The following is a 24,563-nucleotide window of genomic DNA, read 5'->3' as shown; positions in this document are numbered from 1 at the left end:
TAGGACAAATGTTTTGTAATGATCATTGAGGAAAATACCATTGCCTACATAATAGCTACTTTTTACTTGATACTTAGTTGAGGCTTTTGTGCTTGATTTCTTGATATAAGCTTAGTGAATTTTATACAAACAGCTAAAGAAAATTTTATGCGATTCTCCAGTTTCCGGTATCTCAGTTTATTCCTACTTAATTCGATGCTACCTAAAGATTAGAATCCAAGGAAAGGCCTGTTAACAAATGCATCCAGCACTGTGTGGGGTAGGCCTTTGACTAACAGACAAACTGTTGTGGAATAAACAGCAGTCTGTGCTTGAACCTTCTCAAAATAAGGGCTCTGCATGGAGCAAGTCAAGCATTTTGCTGCACACCAAAGGTGAAAAAATGCTAGCAGTTAATGTAAATGCTGTTTTCTACTGCCATCACGATGGTGCCATGTTTTATATGCAAGAGCAAGTTGGTCCAGCATGCTTCTCTTCTGATTGGTAGCAAAGATTTCTTTGACTTCAATGAATAAGAACTTTGTAATACACAGCTGCTGAAGATATATTTCTTTTTTCTCCAACTCCTAGGGTATTTTTGTATTTTCACTGATATGGTCTGTTGGAGCTAGCTGTAAGGAGGATGATAGACTGAAATTTGACAAAGTTCTGCGAGAAATGCTTAATGGACTGATTAGTGAGGAGACAAGAGAAAGATATAAATTGTTGAGCAGTATTGATCAACAACCTTCAAAGGCTTTTGCAGTCCCATTTCCAGCAGAAGGAACAATTTATGATTATCAGTTTGTCAAAAAGGTGAGGACTGCAAAATAAGATGTGGATCCCCATTTTGAAGTAATCTTTTATGAATGGTACAGGGTTTATATTGCTATTGTAAATTTATTTCTGCTACTGGCTTCTTTTATCAGTAAATAGACAGTATATCCCTCCTTGCAAACTAGTAATGGTCTAGTGTTCTGGCTGGGAATTGCAGTAACAAGGCTGGGTTTTTTGGCCACCAGAATATTTGCCTGTTGTGACAGAACAAGTAGGCAGAAAATCTTAACTGGTTATTTTGTTCTATTATTTTTTATTCTTTTTTTCTTGCAAGATTATTTTGTTCTCATTTCAGTTCTTTTCTTAGGTTGAGGAAGCACTTAATGTATTTTAGACCATAGACCTTTCATTACTCTGGTAGGCTACTTCTGTGCCTCTCCTTCTCCTCTGCTCTTTTTCCCTGGGATGAACATGTGAATATATACTGTGACTCTCCCAATGAAGAAGAAAACTTCACTCAGTGGACCTAGTATACTCCAGAGACTCCAAGATAAAATAGACACACCCTTTTTTGATGCTGTTTATGAGCAAGCAAAAATTCAGAATGCAAAAACCTTCTTCCTATCCTGAGCCTGTTGGGCAATTTTACACTGTGCTGCTACCTAAATCTGCAGCAGATCTGGGCAGTCTGAGTTTATTATTCCTGTGAAGTCCTGTTGCAGTACAATGGGAATTACATTTGTCTAGATTTCGGCTCATGCATGATTCATGCATCATGCCAAGGAAAGTGGCTGAGATTTCGATCATCAGTAAGGGCTTTATGTCGTCTGATCGTAATCCATAAAACCATGTTCCACCAGTAAAAAGGATTTTCCGTTCAGAGCTGGGAATATGCCCCCTCTAAGAAAGCCTTGAGGAGGGAGCAATCTCTAGAAGTTTTATGACTTCTATATCAAGAGAGAAGTTTTGGGGGATAGATGGGACATACAGTTGTTTAATTTTTTTTTTTCATCCTTATGCTAATAATTGATTGCTGGAGAGATTCTGCACCTTTTAAAAACTCCTCTAATAGGTTGAACTAGAGGAGAAAGCTTTGCTATGGAGCTTCAGCACTAAAATTGATCCATCTCCAAATAGTTTGGCGGTATTAAGAATGAGGAGAGTCTGTGGCAAGGACAACAATGCTTTTTTTAGTGATAAATTTATACAGTAACTTCCTATTTTATTTACATGTTTATATGGTGTATGTGTACTTATATGTGTTTTTCTACTATATACATTATATGTGTATGGATGTAAAAGATTAAACGAAGTTTTTGCCTTTCAGTCATTGCATGCTTGAGGCACAGTCACTGTGTTTCTTATCCTTTGAATTGAAAATACTGCATTGTATAAAGTTAAATATATTTCAGTTATATTTCTGAACCAAATCTGTGAGATTTAATTTTTAATACTTCTAAAAATTGTTCAGTAAAAACCATCTATTATATCGCAGAACTTCAGGTTTGCTATTTGCATTGATTCTGCGCTGGTTTTACTATTTATTTTAAATATTTGACTTTCATATAAATTAAAATAGGGAGCAGGAATTTGGGAACCCTGGATGGAAACACTAAAGTCAGCTCCTCCTATACCGCGAGATATGATGTTTAATGAAATAATTGTACCAACTCTGGATACTGTTCGATACATGGCATTGATGGAATTGTTGACAGTGCATCGAAAGCCTTCTATATTTGTGGGGCCAACAGGAACTGGAAAGAGCACCTATATTACTGTAAGTGCTTTTAATACTAATGTTGTAGCTTGTTAAAGTTGTAAGATGAGGAATAATCTGATTAAATTGTTTATAAAAGGAAAATGAAATATTAATTGTTGGATGTTATGAAATGAAATTATGGGTCACATTAGTTTTATGCTACTACAAAATGCAGTTGCATAGCAAAAAGTAAAGTTTTTTGGTGTTTTTTTGTTTGTTTTTGTTTTTGCTATGTATTTCCAAACTAAATTCTTAAGAAGAGCCTAATACAACTGAAACAGGACTCTTCAGTTTTGTTCCTGTATTGATTTACTTTTCATTGTGATTATAGGCAATGTATACTTGGGATAGTCTACACAGAAACCAATGCACAAAGGACTAAGCTATTTAATAAGGTATCCAATCAGGATTGCTCAAAACAGGAAAACGCATACATTCTCTAGAGTTAGAAGCAGCAGCAATGTATGCTGCTATTACTGCTGAAAAATTCAGAAAGAAATAATAACCTTTGCTAGTCAGATGCTACTATGGCAATTGTATATATCAGTAAACAGGAAAGAACAAGAATTTTGTCACTGAAAGAAAAAGGAAGCCAAAAAATTAAAAGCAGTATTCCCAAAGAATTGTTTATAGGATGTGACTATAGTGGTGAGGGGAATTGGCCAAACAAGATCTTCCCAGGCAGTTTTCTTCAGATAACCGTTTAGCTACATCTGGTTGTTACTGCCCTTTCCAACAGAAAGTAGTTTTAAATCAAAACAATTTTGTGTCCTGTTTTACAGAATACCGAATATTCTTTACTATGTGTCTTATCCTTGTCCTTGAGAGAAAATGAAAAAGAAACTCAAATAATAGTGATAATCTAATTTGACTGGAGCTTTTACTTTCAGTGGAAATGGCAGTACAGAATTGCTGTTATTTCTGAAACAAAATATTCTTGGTAAAATGATAATTCTTGATCTACTTCCAGGATTTTTAAGGTTGATAATCTGACTGTTGAAAGGAGAATATATATATATATATATAATATTTTTTTCCAGTGTCTAAATAGTTAATTATTTCAACATGAGACTTTTGTTTTTTAGGAAGTAGCAATATCAACAATACCCTAATATTCAAAGAAGTTATGTTATACATTGGTATCTCAAACCAGCCACCTTATCTAGACAGCAGGATTAGATTGCATAGTTTTTGTATATAACAGACACACAATACATTAAAAAGGTTATTAAGGTTCTAAAATAGATAGTTCAGAAGCTAATAAATTCTACCTTAAACAAGAATGCACCTCGTGTGTTCATTATGATAAACTCTTAAATTACATGATCACACACAGTTTTTTTTTTCCCTCCCATAGCATCCCCATCTCACAACTGTAGATATTACTCTGTGTACATAAAAAAAAGAAAACAAAACCCTGTTAACTGTTGTATGTAGAACCTCTGCTCCACTTGCAGAAGTTTGAAAGTTTGCTGTAAATGCAGCAAAACAGCCGCTTTGGGGGATGAATTCTGTCCCTGTTGCTGATAGAGATGTCCTCTGTAGTGGTAAAAAAGTCACCTAAGTCAAGCTTTTCACAGGCAATTATTGTGTTCCTTGTTTTGTGGATGGCTGATTTGAATCCATGCTTTTTGATTTGGAGGAGTGCTGAAGTGCTGTGATTTAAGTGTGTTAGAGTTTTGATTTGATCATAAACAGTCTGTGTTCTTTAAATATCAAGTTGTTAGTATGTGAAATTAGAATATTGCATAATATTTTGCCTGTGACCTTTCCATGTCTCTGTAGTGGTGTGTGGCATAGAAAAGCTTGTCTTCTAATTTTGTCTTTGAATATGATGTGAATTCTGTTCAGTAAATAAGATGAACACTGAGCACTGAACAGAAAACAAGCCATTGACATGGAAGAGGCAAAATATATTAATCCTGAGTGTGTGTGTGTGTATGTGTGTGTGTGTATGTGTGTATATATATATATGCCTAATGATAATTAAAACACATGATAGTAATAAAAACATTTAAGTAATGACTTATTACAGCCAAATACAATATATTTTTCAGAGCTCTTGAAACTATAATCAAAAGGAAATAATACACTTGTAAAAAGCATTGTAACTTTATGTATTTGAATCAGAAGTCAAGATTAATGCTTTTTCAGTTTTTCCAAATCTGCAAATATTGTTTCTTCTTTCTAAAGGGATAAGTTAGACTGCATGATTGAAAGCAGACTTTGTTAGCATTTTGAAATAATTGAGTCATCATTATTTTGGGATAGACTAGTTCCTTTTTTTTCATATTCAGTCACTGAGTGATACTTTGTTCATTCTAATTTTGTCATGTTATTAAAAGAAAAGTATGAGTAATACAGAAAAGGCTTCTAATTTACTACATGAAAAGGTTGATCAGTGTTAATTCTTCAGATGGATCTGACAGATCAAGATAATCTTTTTTCCCATCAGAAAGGTGTTTTTGTCTTTAAACGGTGTTCTGCTATCTAACACAAACTCTCACACTGCATTCTAAAACACTGTGGTGTTCTGCTGCCCAGATAGGTTCCACTTGGAACAGAGGGAATACTTGGTGTTTCCTAGTGAGTTATTACATCCTTATTCTGTTTTCTGTGAGTAGATAACATCATTAGTTTAAATGACAAATTGAGACTAGTTATGAARTGAGTCCCATGAGTCTTACTTGAAATGGTGACCTTCACATAGAGTTCCCCCAGAGGTTAAATGGCAGCTGACAAAAGGGACTTTGGAAGGCAGGAGTATTACAAAATACTAATAATTTTTAGGGTAAAGCTTATTTTTAGATACTCTTGCTACGCTCTTTGAAAGAAGTATTCCTGGAGACTCATCAAAAATAGGCATAAATACTTGGACTTGTGGATACTTGTGCAAATTTGGATGTGGATTTGTAAGGCAATATGAATCTAGTCAGATCTAATTGGTATTATGCAGTGATGCATTTGTACAAAATATTAACATACTAAATTTATATAATAGGTAGATTTTTTTTGAGAAAATGTGAAAATATCTATGTTGGGAGGTAGAAAATTTTCTCTGACAAATTAAGGTTATTATATTTTGAATCATCCAAGAGAATTGGTTTATCTGATGAAATATCATTATTAAATAATTCTGTTAGAGATAAATTACTATTTTAAAATTTTAGATGAAATAAAAATGATGTAAAAATATCTGTTTAGGTTGATTGTCATTTGCTGAAGTGCTATAGAATTTGTGTTATCTACATATGTAGTTCAACTGTTTCCTCTTCACAATCCTTCCAGAATTTTCTTTTAAATAATTTGAATAAAGAAGTCTACAAGCCACTACTCATTAACTTTTCAGCACAAACTACAGCAGCTCAGACTCAGAATATTATCATGTCAAAGCTGGATAAAAGGAGAAAAAGAGTTTTTGGACCTCCTCTTGGGAAAAGAATGGTAACTGATATACATATATTTATGTACATAAATAAGTGTGTAAATGCAAGTAAGTATGTAAATGCATTATTTTCTCAACTGTGATCACAAGTAATATTAAGAAAGGATACTTACTTTGAAGTAAACAGTCAGAGGTATAATTCTCCTAATAGAGATCCTCATGTTTCCCTTCTTCTCCCTTCCCCCAGTAATATACATCTTATTTTAATCAACAGAAGAAAATGATATGAATAACTGTGAACAGCATTATCACACTTCCCACTCCATATTTTGTGATCTTATCCTTGAGATAAGACTTCTGTGTGGGCAAGCAGGTTGCTGACAGCATAACTCTTGGCAGTATTGTGGTTTCAGAGTTTTATAGAAATCTGGAAGGGAAATCATGGAAAGTTTGTCACTTGCTGGAGGCCTGGATCTAGTATACTGTGGAGAGACTACTGAAGCTTGTTCAGCCCTCAGACTATTACCCTTTGTTGCTCATCTACATGGGCACCAATGAGCTGTTAATGGGAGAGCTGGAATAAACCAAAAAGGATTACAGAGCTCTGGGAGCAAAGGTGAAGGACATGGGAGCCCAGGTGGTATTCTCCTTGATCCCTTGGATAAAGGGAAAGAATAAGGTAGGAGTGGATGCAGCCTGCCAGTCAACTAGGTGAGGTGAGCCTGCCATTTACCAATAAGGTGACCTCATGGTAGGAGTTTGTTATGGACCACCTGGTCAGGGTGAAGAAGTAGAAAAAATCTTGCACAGTCRACTCATGGAAGTCTCCACATCACAGATGTGTTACTTCGCTGACATCTGCTGGAAGGGCACCACAGCCAAACACAAGCAATCCAGGTCATTTCTGTGGGGCAATGAGCACAGCTTCTTAAYAGCTGCTGCATGGGCCAACAAGGCTTAATGGTCTCCTGAATATGCTGCTCGTGTGCAAGGAAGAACTGGTCGGGGATGTAAGGTCAGTGGCAGCCTTGTCTGTAGCAGTCAGGAAATGAAAGAGTTCAAGATCCTGAAGGGAGTGAGAAAGGAGAATATGAGAGCAGAAACCTTGAGCTTTAGGAGACCAGACTTTGGCTTATTCAGGGAACTGGTAGATGAGATCCTGTGGGAGGGAGGCAGCTCTGAAAGGCAAAGGAGTTCAAGAGAGCTGGCAGATCTTTACAGACAACCTCTTCCGAGGACAGGAACAGTCCATCTTGACACTCAAGAAAATGAGTAGATGTATCAAGAGACTGGCTTAGCTGAAAAAGGAACTGTTGGTCCAATTCAAAAAGGATGTGTACAGGAGGGGGAGGTGAGGACAGTCTGTAAGAGAGAAATGCAGAAGCGCTGGCTAGGCATGCATGGATGCTGTTAGGAAATTCATAGCTCAGTTGTTCAAGGAAAGTGATTATTCCTTTTTACTCAGTGCTTGTTAGAATGGAATACTACATTCAGTTTTGGACCCTACAGGACAGGAAGGATGTTGATAATTCAAGTAGGTTCAGCAGAGGATCGCCAAGATGGTCGAGGGACGGGAGCACAAGCTATGTGAAACTAGGAGAAAGCCTTGTTCAACCTGGAGAAATGAAAGCTTTAGGAGGACCTAATGACAGCCTTCTAGTACTGATGAGGAGGGAGACAAGAAGATGAAGCCAAGCTCTTTGTTAGTGTGCCCAACAGCAAAATGAGAGCAAATAATTGTAAATAGAAACCAGGGACTGGATATAAGGAAAAAAAGTCACTATGAGGGTAAATAAGGGTCTGTGGAGCTTTTCAAGATCTGTCAAGATAAAGCCCTGAGCAACCTGGTTTGAAATCAGTGTTGAGAGCTCAGCTTTGAGCAGGAGGTTGGAGCAGATGAACTCCGAGGTCCATTCCAACCTGAATAATTCTATGATCTTGGGGTATTAAGGAGATTTAAATCTTTTATGTCATTATCATTGACTCCTGGCAAACCTTTCAAGGTCAGTGTGGACCTCCTGAGTAATCAGAAGCTTGAGAAGGACATTAGAATATAACATTCTTTTTTCTTTTCCTGCAGTGAACAAATCCTTTTCTCCTCTATSTAGAGGAATTGCAATGAGACTGAAAATTGAAAACTAAGGAGTTTCCATCATCATATTTTGTAACCCAGATTAGGGAAAAATTTAGTTTCTAAGGAAAATTGAATTATTATGTTTAAATTACTGTGAAAGATGTGTTCATTTAAAAAATGATACTCTTAGGATTCCTATAGACTTTTTGTATTTTTTGAACAGTGATTTACAGTAGCACTTTCAAAAGCACCGTTAAAGTTGTCTGCTGTTGTATTTGATGACTATACAACATGACCTCAGTATGTTTGTTTTTTCTTATTTTCAGTATTTCCTAGCTACTATTGCTCATTATGAAAAGCAAAATATGTTTTTTTTTATTAGAAGTTCCAGAAGGAAGTACCATTTAAAGATAGTGTTTTGAGGTTATTTCTCTCAAAAAGCTGTTCTTTTAAGATTTATCTTAGACTATTCTTRAAAAAGTAAAGATACTCCTGAGATGAATTTTTGTTTTAATCTGTGTTGACCAATAACCCTCTTCATAGCCATCTCATTATGTTGCCCAAGTTAAAAGGCTAAATAGATTACAAGGCCCATGATATAACCTGTTTTAATTTTGACCAAATTTCTGCTCTCTGTCATGCAGAGAATGAGAARAAAGGGGATAAAATAAATGTGTGTGTAGAACGTGCATTGGTCACAGTAGGTTAATTGTTTGAAGTAGTTTTCTGATAAGCAGTGGTCTGTGGTTTATAGGAACAGTTGAGAAAGATTTAATATTTAATAGATTTAAAATATATTTAATAAATTTAAAAGAATTTTCTGTTTCCAAAAAACAGAACTCAAGGCATGTGAGTAGGACACTAAAGTTTAAAAAGCAAGTGCTGGTTTGCCCTTTTTCATTAAATACACTCCAAAATAAGAAGACAAATACACTTTTTCTCTCCTCTGCAGGTACGTTTTGGAACAGCTTTAGACAGACACAGTTACTTCATAAGTTTAGTTATTATTTAACTCAGCAATAGGGCCACTTTTCAAAACCACATACTTATTTTACTTGCATTCATATCAGTGGGAGTGAATTGATGTGCAGTGTTTTTGGAATCAAGCCAAATGATGGCATATATTCAGTTAAATATATAATCATTTATGTTTTCCTTTTCAGGTTGTATTTGTAGATGATGTTAATATGCCAGCACGAGAGGTCTACGGTGCTCAACCCCCTGTTGAATTACTGCGTCAGTGGTTAGATCACTGGATATGGTATGACCTTAAAGACTCCTCAGTGATTAAACTGGTGGATATTCAGATCATATGTGCCATGGGACTCCCAGGTAAAAGATGCGTATTATATGTTTTTTCCTGTTTCTTTGGTTTCTGAAGGCTGAATGCTTACTGATGTATAATTTTAGAGCTTGGGTGTCTGTTGGAAGGGATAGGATTCAAGGAACCCATTGCTTGTAGGAAACATGAACAGGAGGCATGGTAGAGTGGTTGGGGGGCAGCAAAGAAGCTACCCAAGCCTGCCAGTAAGAAAGATTGCCTTGTAGGAAGGCAAGAATGTGTCTATACAGTATTTTTGAAATTCCTTTGGTCTAATGAGACCTTCTGTTGTCCTTCAATAAATTTTATTCTCCTTTTAAGTTTTTCTTAAATGGTGCTAAGTGGAGTTTTTAGGCAGATAAACCTTGCCTTTATTTGGCAAAAATGAAGTAAACTGTATGACAAAAAGAGGTAATTTTATTTCTGATAGCCTGTTTACATACTGACAATATATAGATAGAGATAAGTATGGATTTACTCTATCGCTATCATTTTTGAGCTGCATATTTACTTAAAAGAATTGAGTTTTGCACATTTGTAACAGTTAAAAGGAGGAATTAGTTTCTTTGGTATCTTGTTTGTTTTTAAAGAATTTATACATTCAATTTCCTTCACTACAGCAAGACTCATGTAGCAGGATTTCTTTAAACAGAATTGTTCATAGCCCTGTCTCTGACAAACCACTTAACAAGTTTCTGTCAAAGCCGTTCTGAGCATAACATTTACAGTGCTTAATCAGGCTGTGACTGGCGTGTTCCTTCCGTTTTACCCTTGAGCTTCCCTGACTTTTCTCTCTTTCTTTTATAGAAATGTTTTTAAGCGCACATGTGCACACGCACACACACACACACGTGCGCGCGCATGTGCGCACACGCACACATGCACACAGACTGTAGCCAGTGAATGTCCTCTGCTGATACGTACCTTTGCGTTTTGAGCAGTGATGCGTGACAGTGTTTAGGATCACTTATTCATCTATCCGGTTTCCTGAAGAAGCAAAATTGCTTCTTACAATCATTTAAAATTAAAGGCAGTGTTCATATACAATTCAAAGCACTATATCTAAGGGTCAGTCGTGGAATAACTGAGCAGAAGGAAACTGAAAATCTTTAAGCCATCCTTACTTTTCCTAAAGCTGAGGTGAAGTCATGAATTGTACTAGCTTCTGGCATAACTTACAGGTTATTTATATATAAAAGCACAGGTCTTTTTTACACAGGCCAAATCTTGGAGACACTTTTGCTGTAAAGCCTACCTTCATGCTACATTCCTCTATCAGGGTGGTGATATAGAACTGACTAAGTTATTTTGAAAATGGGTAGAATTTTCTTTCTCTGGAGAAATCTGTAGCCAGTTTTGTTCTAGTACTCTTCTGGTTGARTGGTACAAAACAGACTGATCAAATGAATAAGTTAATGGTCCTAACTATTTGTGTCAAATATCACAGTTCAGCTTCAGGCTGAAGAATTTATTTTAGTAACTTTATATCAGAAGCTGCTTCCAGAAGTCTCAGAATTATATTCTTTTGTTCAGCCTGTGTTTAGTTAAATTTTTCTCTGAATATAGAAATTAAATTCTGAAACCTTCTGCACACGTGTATACAGTGCTATTGAAGCAATATTTATTCTTTTAAAGCTATTTTGTTAAAGTTAGGTTTAAAATTGTTATTTGAGAAGCCTTATCTTCTGGATAGAATACATGTTTTAATCTAATAGCTTGTATAATTTTGCCATCAGTATATGTGTAAACTTTAAGATGCATTGTGAAGTACTGTGTCCAAGAGACAACTTTAGTTGAGGTAGAAGGAAGTAAGATGAATAACTGTCTCTTGGTCTATTTAGCATAAAATATTGAGACTCCTCAGTAGATTCTAGCAAAGCATGCACAGTTCAGTTTAGATAATCATTAGTTTTGCTTGCAGTCTCAGCTGACTGAATGTGAGATAGCTCCAGGTCAGAAGTCTTAGTTTCATTTGTGCAGGCTCCTAAATCTTGTGTCTAACTTGCCAGTTTTATGCTGGTGGATCTACCTCCTGTGGATTTGCCTTTAACTGTGCTCCTGATGTTAGGAATGGAAGCTTGCCCACTTCTCAACCACTTCTTGTAGCTACTCAGCTGAGATATAATTTAAATTAAATTGAATAAAGGACACAGCATTAGTTACAGAGGCTTCTTTCATGGCATGCTTTGAAAATTAAGAACATAGGTTTAGAGTTTATGATAAAAAAATTTTTGCTTCCATGCCAAAAGCATAGTTAAAATAGTGTCAACTCTCTACATATATGTAATCTTGACCACTTCAGTCTGTATTTTACAGACTGCTGTTGTTTACAGGAGAACAGATCCACACTGAATAATGTGAATATTTTTTTCTGTCTCATTGCATTCATTAGTGTACATGAGCCTGATGGCTGTATTAGAAATGAATAGTAGAAAAAAAATTGCTCGGCTTTACTGTTTTAGTCTAAATTTTTCTATTATTTGCAGTATTTATGCTTTCTAATTTTTAGGCGGTGGTTGAAACCCAGTAACGCCACGATTCTTGCGACACTTCAATACAGTTACTATTAATGAGTTTGATGATGAATCCATGTATACAATTTTTTCTAGAATCTTAAACTGGCATCTGACTACATGGTAAGTGACTTTTACGTATTTGGAAAAATCAAAGTCAGTATTTAAATTATGCTGGTAGGAAGTCTCCAAGACATGTTTATAGGTCCCTGCTCCTGAAAAGAAATGAGCATCTGTGGTATCCTATGCCTTTTGAGGTGTTCATTACTCCGTAGAACTAGAGCTCATATTAAAAAACTCCCATGGAGAAGTTTTTTCAATAGGCTACTTCAGTTAGTTGAGATATTTCCGTAACACTATTCTTTGGTGTATAATAAATAAAAATAGAATTTCATTAGTCTTTATTCTAAGAATAGAACTGGAAAGTGCTTTTAGGTTTGAGAAGGCTGTAGAAACTGACTCTTTTTTTGGCCTTTCACCACTGCATATATTTTAATTTCATTATTAGGAATTTTTATAGTTTTGTTGCTTCAGATTCCATTATTCTATCCGTTCCGACTGGTAAGTCCCAAAAGATTGTTATATCCTGTTTCTAGACCAGGTTTGTGCTTTGACAGCTTCTTAACCTTTGAGGGAGAGAGATCCTAGAAGAGAGCAAGGGCTGTTTGTCCTGTCTTCCCCATTGTTGTTGTTAGTAATCAAAACAAACAAACAAAAAGTTAGAATCAGTTAACTTATGTCTGCAAACTTGTCAGTGAGTCCCACAGTTACTAGATTTGATTCACAGACTGAGTTAATCTGTTAATCCAGTAAGAGAACTAAGATTTGTAAAACTGTCTGTGAGGAAGTATAATCACAGAATTTAAAAACTGGCATAGGCTCAGAAGTAAATCAGCATTCATATATATTATTTGTTTATTCACATATTAATATGATGGAATTGTGAGAATCATTCTGTTCTTACCACTTTTTATAACCTGTCAGTTACAGCTTTCCATCAGAATATGTAGAATTGATGCCACAATTGATTACTGGAACTATGTCTATGTATAAAGAAGCTATGAAGAATCTGCTTCCTACTCCAGCCAAATCTCACTATTTGTTCAACCTTCGTGATTTTTCGCGTGTTATTCAAGGTGTTTGCCTGTCAAGGCCTGAAACAACAGAATCTGTAGGAACAATAAAGCGTCTCTGGGTTCATGAGGTAAATCAACTAAAACCAAGAAATGATATTTTTATAAATAAGAAGAAGGTCCAGATTTCTTTCTCAGGGCTGTATTAGTATTTTTACAATATACTTTTCTATTAGCTAATAACTATGATTTCCTATCACATTCATGCAAAAGGATTTTGTTTTATTAACTAAGATTTTAATTATGGATAGTGTACAGATAGAAGAAATCAAACTTTTTCAAAGTATGAATCATATCTTAGAGAAATTGATTGTCAGTTCCTTCACTTTTGCATGATTATATAGTCTCTGCTGCTCTGAATGACTGCACAGTCCTTTCTGTTTCTTCTCTCCTTCCTCCCAAGCAACAAATCAACAGTGAGAAGAGTAGCAAGTAGTCCAGGGTCACTGGAAATGTAAGACATCTACATTTTGGTCTCTACTTTCTTTTTTCCTTCGGGGACCCCTTTAGAAGAAACTCTCGAGTTTTCTGTCTTCAGCAAATACTGTCTTTCTGTCATAGTAAAATTGACAAACTAGATGAGTGGAAGTGAATCATCCCTTTTAGAAATAAGAAGAATAAAGTACAGAATCCCCCCAGATTAAAAGAAAGCAAAGTCAGTGATAACTGTCRTTTTTTTTAAATATTTAGTTATGGTTTTTAAGGCAAGAATGCAGTTCATAGAATCAAATCAACATAAAGTCCTCATAGAAGGGATCTTTGGCGATCATCCAGAACATCCTCCTTCCCCAAAGCAGGATCACATAAAGTAACTCCTGAAGATGTCTTTCTAAGCTTCTTACAATTCTTAAAGATGAAGGCAGTTCAGCCTTTCCAAGCACTCTCCCAACTTCAGTCTTGTCTCCTGAAATACAAACTCATAACTGGTCCTATCTGGTCATGGCAGAAAGAACAAAATACTCCCTTCCTCTCTGCAGCAGTCTCTTATGCATTTATATATAGTGTTTATAAATACGTGTGCGTGTGTGCGTGCATGTGCATATTTCCATATGGATTTTCACTTCAATTCAGAAGTAATATTACTGGCATCAAAAATTGTTCAAATTGATTCTAAACACCTATTTTATTTTTTTTCTATGTAGTGAAGTTTAAGATAATTTATACTTTGAAATCTTTTTCAGATTTGTATTTCTTTCATCTTAATTAAAATAAGTGTAAATTAAAGAGCAGAAGCAACTATTAAAAGGATTATAATTTTATTATACAGGTTCTTAGAGTATATTACGATCGTTTGGTGGATGGTCCTGATCGAGCCTGGCTTGTTGGATTTATCCAAGAAGTAGTGAAAAATGACTTACATGAAGACTTTCACGAACTTTTCCAGAATCTAGACTTCAATAATGATGGAAGAGTGGAAGAAGATGACTTACATAGCCTAATGTTTTGTGATTTTCATGACCCTAAGAGAGACGACACTAACTACAGGGAGATTAATAATGTGGATCAATTGCGATTGGTTGTAGAGAGTCACCTTGAAGAGTTTAATAACATGAGCAAAAAACCAATGCAGCTTGTTTTGTTCCGATTTGCTATAGAACATATTTGTAGAATTTCACGTATTCTGAAACAGCCTCGAAGCCATGCCCTCCTTGTTGGTGTTGGAGGTAGTGGCCGACAATCTCTTACTCGATTAGCAGCCCATATGGCTGATTACATGCTTTTCTGGGTTGAAATAAGTAAAAGCTATGGTACCAGTGAGTGGCATGAAGACTTAAAAATCATACTGAGAAATTCTACTGAAGGGGAAATGCAGGGAGTCTTCTTGTTTACGGATACACAGATAAAAAAGGAGTCATTCTTGGAAGACATTAACAACTTACTAAATGCAGGTGAAGTGCCAAACCTCTTTGCAGTAGATGAGAAGCAAGAAATTTGTGAACGAATGCGTCAAATAGATCGCCAACGACACAGGACAAAACAGACTGATGGCAGTCCTATAGCTCTTTTTAACATGTTTGCTGATCGTTGCCGAGATCAGCTTCATGTAGTATTGGCAGTGAGTCCCATTGGAGATGCTTTCCRTAACCGTCTTAGAAAATTTTCAGCTCTTGTCAACTGCTGCACACTCGACTGGTTTCAGGTAAAAACAAAGAGTTAATTGTGCTTTGTGCTTGTTATTCTAATGGAAATGCTTTAGAAACATGACTTCAACTCTTCTGGTAGCAAGTAATTCTCTTTGGTCAAATTAGCTGTGAAAAACATCTTGGATTTTCTTAGTGTCGTGTTCTAACTTACTTACACTGTTAGAACCATCCTGATTGTGATGAAGGCCAGGAAAGGCAGAATGCAAAATCACCAAGAAAATAACTGTCTGATTTTGATATAAGAATAAAACTGAGTGAACACAGTACTGTAGACATTACTGAAGTAAGTACGTAGTCATATCTTCTATTGCCAGGGCTATCAGAGTGTAGGTTGCCAAAGAGTTTGAAAGTGAAATACCATCAAAAATACAGACATCTCTTGATGCAGAAAACCAGATTTTTCTTCCAACTACTCTGCAGTAACACTGCGTTCCATCTTAATGTTATATGCAAAAGAGCTTACACACGATATTAAAGATGTAGAATTTAATCATATAAAGAATTTGAGGAACTCAAAGTTCATGAAGTTTTAAAATGTACTATTGTATCTGTAAACCTTGCTTTGAAGAGGAAGAACAAAGAGATAGTTATAGACTCCTATGGATGTATTGAGAATGCAAAGTTTTCCTTTTAATAACAGTGTTTCTACTAGATGAAATAAAACAGTGGGCTTGAACTGAATACCCAGGTAACTGGGTTCTTTCCAGTTCTGTTATTGCCCTCTCTGGTGATCTTAGATCGAGTCACTTCTCTGTGCCTTAGTGTCTTCATCTATGACATGGGGTAAAGATACATTTTTGGAAAGTGTTTTGAGGTTTATGAATGTGAAATTCTGAATATGAGAGAAGTATTTATCCATTTGTTTTAGACATGGCCAGAAGATGCATTAGAAGCTGTTGCCTCTCACTTCTTAGAAGATATTGAAATGTCAAAAGAAACTCGGAGTGGCTGTATTGATATGTGTAAAAGCTTTCATACATCCACCATTGTTTTATCTGACTTATACCATGCAGAGCTTCAAAGACACAACTRTGTTACACCTACCTCATACTTGGAACTGATCTCCACTTTCAAAATTCTACTGGAAAAGAAGCGCAGGTGAGGATTTTTAATGTGGACTTTTCTAGAGGAACCAAAGTTCACCCAAAATATTGTTTTCTATCTGTTGTAGCTAATATGAACAAAATGGATGAAGTGCTCTGAGTTAATTTAAACTGACAGAATGGTAGATAGATTAAATGTATTCCTAAGGACACATGCTTGCTTATTGGACTGAAGATCTGACTTGACTCTTGCAAAATCTTCTTACCTTAGTCCACTTCTAACATCCATAGTCATGTTGCTGTATGTTGATTATATATATTATACTACAAGAGTAATTAATGCAGCCTGCTACCTGTGTGGTTCCAATTGTGTGGTACCACACTACCTGTGTGGTACCAACTTCCTGAGCTGCTAGGTGCTGTTAGCTTCCTAGTGCGGTACAGCTGTGCCTCTGCAGAAAGGACCTCTGTATGCATGTGCATGTCTGTTCTTCTCTCATGGCAAGGGAGGGAAAGTTCCTCCTCTTTATTCCTCTCCTGCCCATTGATAGGACAGTGCCGTGCGAATTAAGACAAATGCTTAATTTAACCAGTGGGCTATGTGACTTATTATGTGCATCAAGAAACTCAAAAGGTAGTGGGGTATATTAGTCAGGAAATAAAGAAATATAATCTTGAAAGTAGTGACCCAAAGCCTTAGTGACCCAATTCCAAAAAGGAATTTTTTGATATACACAGTTGGCTGTCAGGAGAGCTGTTCACATTCTGCTGCTAAAATGATTTTCCCAATGATATTAATCCTATTCCAACCGCAGCTTGACTAATCATCTACATGAATCTATCCCTGTCTCCTCCCTCTGCTTTTCCTGTCTGTAATATATTGTGTCGTGTTGATTTTTGTAGCTTCTGCCAGCAAAGCTGTTCCTGACACTTATTTATCTATTTCCTGTTCTGTGAGTATACATGCTAGAATAGTTAAACATTATGGCTCAAGTAATTCCTGTTGTGTTTGCTTTGTTGAGCAAATAAAACAAGTTTGGCAGAGCATTTGAATATTGAGAGTAGCATCAAATATCTTTATAATTAAATGCTATTTATTTTCAGTGAGGTGATGAAAATGAGAAGAAGATATGAAGTTGGCTTGGAGAAACTGGACTCTGCTGCATCTCAAGTAGCTTTGATGCAATCTGAGCTGGGAGCTCTGCATCCTCAGTTGCAGGAAGCTAGCAAGCAGGTTAATGAGATGATGATGGTTATTAAAAAAGAATCCTTGGAAGTAGCCAAAACTGAAAAAATTGTTAAAGCTGATGAAATAATGGCAAAAGAACAAGCTATGGCTGCAAAAGCCATCAAAGACGAATGTGATGCTGACTTAGCACAAGCCATGCCTTGTTTAGAAAGTGCTCTGGCTGCCCTTAACATTCTTACTGCGCAGGTATGGCTAACGATATATATTTACACACTGGAGAGGTATTCAGACAAACAAAAGCATGGGACGTTGCCTTTTCAGCTTTCGCATTAGACTGATACAAAGGTTTATAGTTTAGTAACTTCTTGAAATCTTTCAGTTTTAAAAAGCAAAATCTTATTCTGTCTTTACTTGCTGGTGAAAAAGCTATAATTAAATTTTATGGACTAAAAGATCAAATATTTATTATTCTAGACATTTCAAAATTGATAGTTATAAAAATATTTTGAATCAACAATTGAGAAATTAGAAAAAGTATGCTTTTTTCTTTCTTATTCAGAAACTGCAAGCCTGTTAACTGATATTTTTACATCCAGTCTTTCAGAGTCTAGAATTTGAGGTTGAAATTCTGTGGTCCTTCCCCCTTTAAGGGACCACTATTCATAAGAGTATGACAGTGTTGGCTGCTACTTCTGGTTTTATAGATATTCAGGTTTTCCATGCCTAGATGATGATTTGCCTATGGTGGGATGAAAGGAAGTCTCCCAGATTGTAATAGTGGGTATGAACTGTGTGCTTCACCTATTGCTACTGAAAGATTTGCAAATACATATTAAGGAAAGCCTCTTAGATAGCAAGCAAGTGGTTTGCTATTTACAGGTATGGTTGTTTGGTATCAGAAATTTTAGATTCTCTCATATTCAAATCATTGGCATGATTTGTGACATGAATGGCTTCTTTGTCACTTCAAGACAATTGCATTATACCTGTGAATAACAAGAAATTACTTAGCTGAGGCAAGAAAGACACTTTGATGGCTAATGAAGCAATACTTCAGCTGCTGTCAGTGCCTAATGTGTCCAAGAAGATAATATGATAATACAAGAGAAAGAAAACTGGAGTAGAAACTTCCAAGGGGGGGGGGGGAGTTTTTCCTCAAAATCTAGTCAAGTGCATGATGAGCACAAAAGCCCTGTGTATGGGAGAACTTACAGTACCAGTACAGGACTCTTGTTTTTGATTCACCCAGGCCAATGCTAATGGTAAATTGAGCAGGGCACAGGCTGTGAATTGTGTACATAAACTTATTTATATAATATGCAGAAAAGTGCCTTGTCTGGAAAAACAGAACTATACGTAATTCAGGACTGCTGAAATGAGTTTTTACCCTCAGAAGGAACTTTGGAACTTAGTGCAGCCCAGCGTTCACCAAGGATTAGGAAAAGTGTAATTTCAGGTGTTATTTTGCTATTGACATCTAAGTTTTACAGGAATATATGTATAAAGTCACTAAAATACAAAACTGGAAAGGACCTCAGGAAATTATCTAGTGCATCACTATCTCAAGGCAGAGGTCAGCTATACTTCTGTCTTTCCTGACTGACATTTGTCTGATGTTCTTAACTTCCAGTTGCTGTGTCCTCCACTTGTAATCTGCTTCACTTATTACACTTTTATAATTAGGAAGACTTTCCTTGTGGTTGCCATTAATCTTCCTCATTATAATTTAACCTTTTTTTTCTGTCTTCCTCCCTGTGGACTTGGACAACAGATAATTCTTTTCTTCTTTGTCTTTTATGCAGTGAAAGATGGTATCATCCATCTCACCACCTTCAGTATTCTGTTTTTTAAGCTAAGTAATCCCTATTTTTWAAATCTTTTCTCATAAATCAAATCAGCTTTTCTGGTTATTCTTTCCAGACTTTCTCCATATATTTATTTCTGGTGTATTGCCCAAAGTTGAATATAGTATTTCAGCTGTGGTTTAGCCAAATGCTGTGAAGAGTAGAGGAGGATTATCTCATTTCTAATTTGAGGTTTATCTGTTTCTTAATAGTGCTGACGTGTAGTGATACTTGCTAACACCATGTCAGTCTCTATTACATAATCATTGCTTTCCATTTCTTTGTTTTTTCTTTCTTTCTTTTTGTACTAGTTCTAATATACTTTTTCTTTTTTCAGACCATTTTCCCATTTGTCAAGATCATTTTGAATTACTGTCCTCTCTTTCAATTTATTTGCATTTACTCCCAACTTTCTGTTGGTTGGAGATTTAATGAGCATATTCTCTGTTCCATCATTGATATCATTAATGAAAATACTGCATAGTTCTGGACCTGGGGTAGACACTTGGTCAAATCTTGGCTCAGTTTTGACAGTATTATCAGTTGTGCTAGTCACCTACTCACAGCTCACCTTTTAGAGATATCAGATGCAAAGAGCATTAACATTTTGAGTCTGTATATGTCATTTGCTGATGTCTCTCCCTATCCACTGAGTACTTAACCAATACTTCTCATGTTTTGTCTTACAATTACTGTAGTTACAGAATTTTTCTTGTTACATTCAATATTGCTTGTTAATTGCAGCTCAGTTTGTGTTTAGCATTTATGATGACCTCTTACTCTACTTACAGCCCTTGTCCCCACTGGGTCAATAGTTTCCTGGAGCAGCTAACTTTCTTTGAGTGTTCTTTCTCTTACACTTCTTTTCCTGGAGATCCTGTCAGTCAGTTTTCTGACTGCCTCATTGCAATTCACTGGTCTTATTTACCTGCTCTCCCTCTTTCCCTTGCTTGAACATTTTGCTGGGTTGCTCTTGCTATTTTTAAAAAAAGGTTGTAGCTCCAGCAGCATTGTTTCACAGTTCCATGGAAATGATTCTCTTTTTATTTTATCCAGTCAAGACCATTTCTCTGCATTTTTGTGGCATAAATGAACATTCCCAGAACTCAAAAGATACCTCTTTTTATCCAAAGTGCCAAGGTCCTAGATCTCAAAGAGACCATGGGCAAGCTGCCAAAATCTGACACCAATTGGCAAGATAAACAAGAGAATCTAGAAATCCTTAAATGCATTGGAGAAAAAATGCGTGAGCATTCTCTGAGAAAGGCTCTTAGAATATTTTAGTTTCCATGTAGAAGTATTCTTTGGAAATAATGATTTTACATAAATCTTTAGTTTACAAACCTCTTGTTTAATATAGTTGTGCACATGTGTCTACAACTGTTTCATTCTTTTATATTATTATTCTATAATAGCAGTTAAAACTTTGCTTACTCATTTCCTACTATTTCTTATACTATCAATACTTGTTATTACTAATGAATGAAGAGAGAAGCTGTGTAATAGGAAGAAAAATTTCTTACCAAATGATTTTCTTTCCTTAGCTGCTTCTTCCCTCATTCAGCTCACTTTGGGAGTATAGTAACAGACCAGAATACTAATTGATTTATTTTTCTGTTGGGGGCTTAAATATACAGTTTTGTTCAGGGTAGTTTTTATTTTATAGTATCTTAAATTTACTGATTCACTGCTGAAGTGATCCTGTAAACTTGGAAGTGCTGTGTTAGAGTTTGAACTGAAGGGCAGAGTATCACACTGGAACATCTAAATTTCACAGTTGAAGTGCAATGCCCACTACTGATTAAGGAACAGAAAAAGTCCTACTAAAAAATAAATTACAGATAAGAATTTTTTTCTCCTCTAAACTGATTGTTGACTAGATTTCAAGGGTTTTTTTTTTGTGCAGGTGTCAATGTTAGTTTAACCTGCATAGGATCTTACGAAAGGGTTAGAAAGAATGGAAAATTTGAAATATAAGTATTTTAAAAAGAAAATGAGATATGTATGGACTAGGCAGGCTTTTGCTATGAATCAGAGATCATAGCGTACTTAAATATATAAAGAATGGGAATAGTAAATGTGCTTGGAAAAATAGTATCTTGACATAAAAAGGAGTTTTTTTGTATTGTAATAGAAAAATTAATCCAAAACCATGCTCAGAGCTCTAAGGGTATTTTTGTTTGTTTGTTTTAAGGATATTACAGAGATTAAGTCCATGAAGAGTCCTCCTGCTGGTGTCAAGCTTGTAATGGAAGCTATATGCATCCTTAAAGGCATCAAAGCAGATAAAATTCCAGATCCAACAGGTTCTGGAAAAAAAATGGAGGATTTCTGGGGTCCAGCTAAGAGACTTCTGGGTGACATAAGATTTCTTCAGTCTTTTCATGAATATGACAAAGATAACATTCCCCCAGCTTACATGGCTATCATAAGAAAACAGTATCTTACAAATCCTGAGTTTGTACCAGAGAAGATTCGAAATGCTTCCACGGCAGCAGAGGGTCTGTGCAAATGGGTCATAGCCATGGAGTTTTATGATATGTAAGTATGTATTAAAAAAAAAAAAAAAGTAAAGAGATTGTTTTATTGTAATACCAAAAGAGATTTAAAATTAMTTCTTATTAGTCTGAAATATGTGCAGATAAACAGTCATAAAGATTGCTATAGTACAGCTGATGTTAAGGTGTAGAGCCTGATTTTCAGTTCTGGATTTTTCTGAGAAGGTACGGAGGCAATGTTGAACTCTTCAATAAGCAAAAAAGTTACCTTACTACTTAGGTTATTGAATAGCAATAGAGGCAATATTGAAATGTCTTTGGAAGTTTCTGACAATCACATCAAGCCTCAAGGATATTTTTTGTTACGCATGGTATTTGACCCATGGAAAAACCTGTGCTTACTTTTGATGAAGTTTTCTTTTTGAAACATCTGGAACCCGCATTTAACCACAAATGGGCACTGGGTGCCTAAGATTAACCTACAATTTGAAATTTGAGTCATGGTAAGAGGACATACCTTCATTTGAGAGTTATTTTGTTAATTGACTAAAAATATTAGTAAATATATGCCTGGTAGAGTTCTGAATTTGAGAATGACTTTAAACATTATAAATACCATTGTCAGAGAGAAAATTAACCAAAATAGGAGGACTTCAAAAGGAGTATGCTTATACCAGTGTGTGTGGGGGGGAGGTGGGAGATTCATTAATTATGAAGCTAACACTTGTGAAATACTGTTTTAGTTGAGTATAGGAACATTCTAGCATGTTTTCTTGCCTGTTTTTTAAGAAAGATAAATGGAAAATGTTTTCAAATAAATGTTACTTCCAATTTTCTGCTCACAAAAGTATCTGTGTAAAATATTGAAATCCTCAACTCTGGAAAATAGATCTTTGAATGTGAAAAGCTATATTTTATTTTATTTATATATATATATATATATGTACACATAGTTGCCTATTTGCATGTGTACAGTTACTGTGAGTGTACTTTAATAAATTTGTGTATTTTTAAAGGTGCAAATCCATAATGAATTTTAAATAGCGATCAAATGGGACACACAGTTTGGAAGCATGTTGGCGTGAACTTATGCAGTAACCCTTTTCACTTTTAATCATTACCTGTTCTTACAGAAAATACTGCAGAAACTGCTTAAATAAGTCAGTCTCAGCATATAAACAGGTAATGAAATAAATACCAATTGTCTTCAGATATTATCAGATTATGGAGCAAAATGTTGCATGATCTATGAGTTGATGAGGTTTTCCTTTATCTTTCCTATGTTAACTTTTTAATAGTAAGAGTGGACTGAGCGTGTATCTTTCAGATATTTAATTTATTCTTTGGGTTTATTTAGAGTGGCAAAAAATGTTGCACCCAAAAAGCTAAAGTTGAATCAAGCTGAAGGAAAATTAAAGATTGCTATGGATGGTCTAAGAAAGAAACAAGCAGCACTGAAGGAGGTTCAGGACAAATTGGCTGTACTCCAGCAGACACTGGAATCCAAGAAACAGGAGAAGGCTGACTTGGAAAATCAGGTATATGGTGCAAAAGATGAGTATTGTTGATTTTCAGAAAAAGTTATTTAAGATCTACTTTTTTGTCAAAAGGTATTTTTCCCTTTGACTTTCAGTATGGCCAGTTGTTAAACAAGTCTTACTTTTGGATTACAACCTTTTTATTTCACTGCAGTGGTCTTGAAGTTATGAATGGGCAAAGCATGGTGAATAAATGCTTTAAAGTAATAAAAACTATAGATTCTGTGATTTTTTCCCCTCGTAATAGCACTCTTTTATATCCCCACCCATATCTGCTTTGTTGTGAGGTGATAAATTTTCAACGAGTATTCTAACAGTTTGATTCATCATTAACTTGCAGGTGAGTATATTTAAGGTTTTGAAAGTTTATTTAAGCCTTCTGAGGCTTTGGTGTTGCCAATGCACTTGTGAGAATGTTTTTGGTATACTCTGTTCCTGTCTGCTAAATAGCTATTATGCATATAGAAAGAGGCAACGTTTAGAAGACGGTACTTTTTTTCTTTTAAGATTTGCAGTACATCTTGAGGTTTTGCTACAAAAAGAGTAGACTTTAAAATGAGGCCTTAATTCCTTAAGGAATTCTAACAGAGCTGGATTATATTACTGTTGCATCTTTTTTTTTTCTTTCCTTTTTTTTTTTCAAATTACAAACATATTTGAAAGGACTGCTTAATTAAAAAACTACCACAACAACAGAAATGGAGACTATGTATTCATAAGGATGTTTTTTGCAGGAAAAGACATACCTACTTTCATAAAACAGTGACCTCCTTAAGGAGTTTTTAGTCTTTACCTTATGACCTGTAGGTCATTTCCTTGACAACTAATATTTTCCATATCATGTACTGAGCTACCTTGAATTGCATGTTTTATGCTGATCTTCTTACTTTGTTTGGATGAAAACATAACTTTGAAATTTCATGGACTTTACTGTGCTGTATTGAGACACTATGTCACATAGATTATTTTCCTTCTTCAGACATTTCCACTGTAATCAGAAGATGTTTTCTTTTTATTTAATGAATTTATGTAAGAAAACAGATGCACAGGAAAATAACTTTTGAATACTTTTAATATTTGTAAAATGTCTTAAAAGTGATCACATAATATAATCAGTATTTTCTTTTTTTTTCTTTTCCTGAGGTTCACTTATGCAGCAAAAAACTAGAGCGAGCGGAACAATTGATTGGAGGCCTTGGGGGTGAAAAAACTCGCTGGAATGAGACTGCTTTGGAGCTGGGAAAGCAGTACATCAGTTTGACTGGAGATATACTTATTTCATCAGGAATTGTAGCTTACCTAGGAGCCTTTACATCCAGCTATAGACAAGTAATATGCAGAGTAATTTTGTCCCCATGTTTTGTAA

The 24,563-nt window shown here is 35.4% G+C and overlaps 1 protein-coding gene across 1 annotated transcript in view; it reads left to right on the top strand.

The window, feature by feature from the left end:
• Positions 1-24,563, top strand: part of DNAH7 (dynein axonemal heavy chain 7) — a 118,951-nt gene that overhangs the window by 54,082 nt on the left and 40,306 nt on the right. The window contains 12 exon segments of the mRNA XM_026091747.1: positions 571-795; positions 2,336-2,533; positions 5,804-5,959; positions 9,138-9,306; positions 11,805-11,931; positions 12,793-13,012; positions 14,209-15,081; positions 15,954-16,183; positions 17,233-17,563; positions 21,356-21,702; positions 23,017-23,197; positions 24,341-24,526. Coding sequence (XP_025947532.1) covers positions 571-795; positions 2,336-2,533; positions 5,804-5,959; positions 9,138-9,306; positions 11,805-11,931; positions 12,793-13,012; positions 14,209-15,081; positions 15,954-16,183; positions 17,233-17,563; positions 21,356-21,702; positions 23,017-23,197; positions 24,341-24,526 — 3,243 coding nt within the window.

This window comes from Apteryx rowi, unplaced genomic scaffold (genome assembly GCF_003343035.1).
Source record: "Apteryx rowi isolate R43461 unplaced genomic scaffold, aptRow1 scaffold_92, whole genome shotgun sequence".
Taxonomy (NCBI): Eukaryota; Metazoa; Chordata; class Aves; order Apterygiformes; family Apterygidae; genus Apteryx; species Apteryx rowi.
Note: the sequence above shows the minus strand (reverse complement) of the source record. Positions and strands in the feature narration are given on the sequence as shown.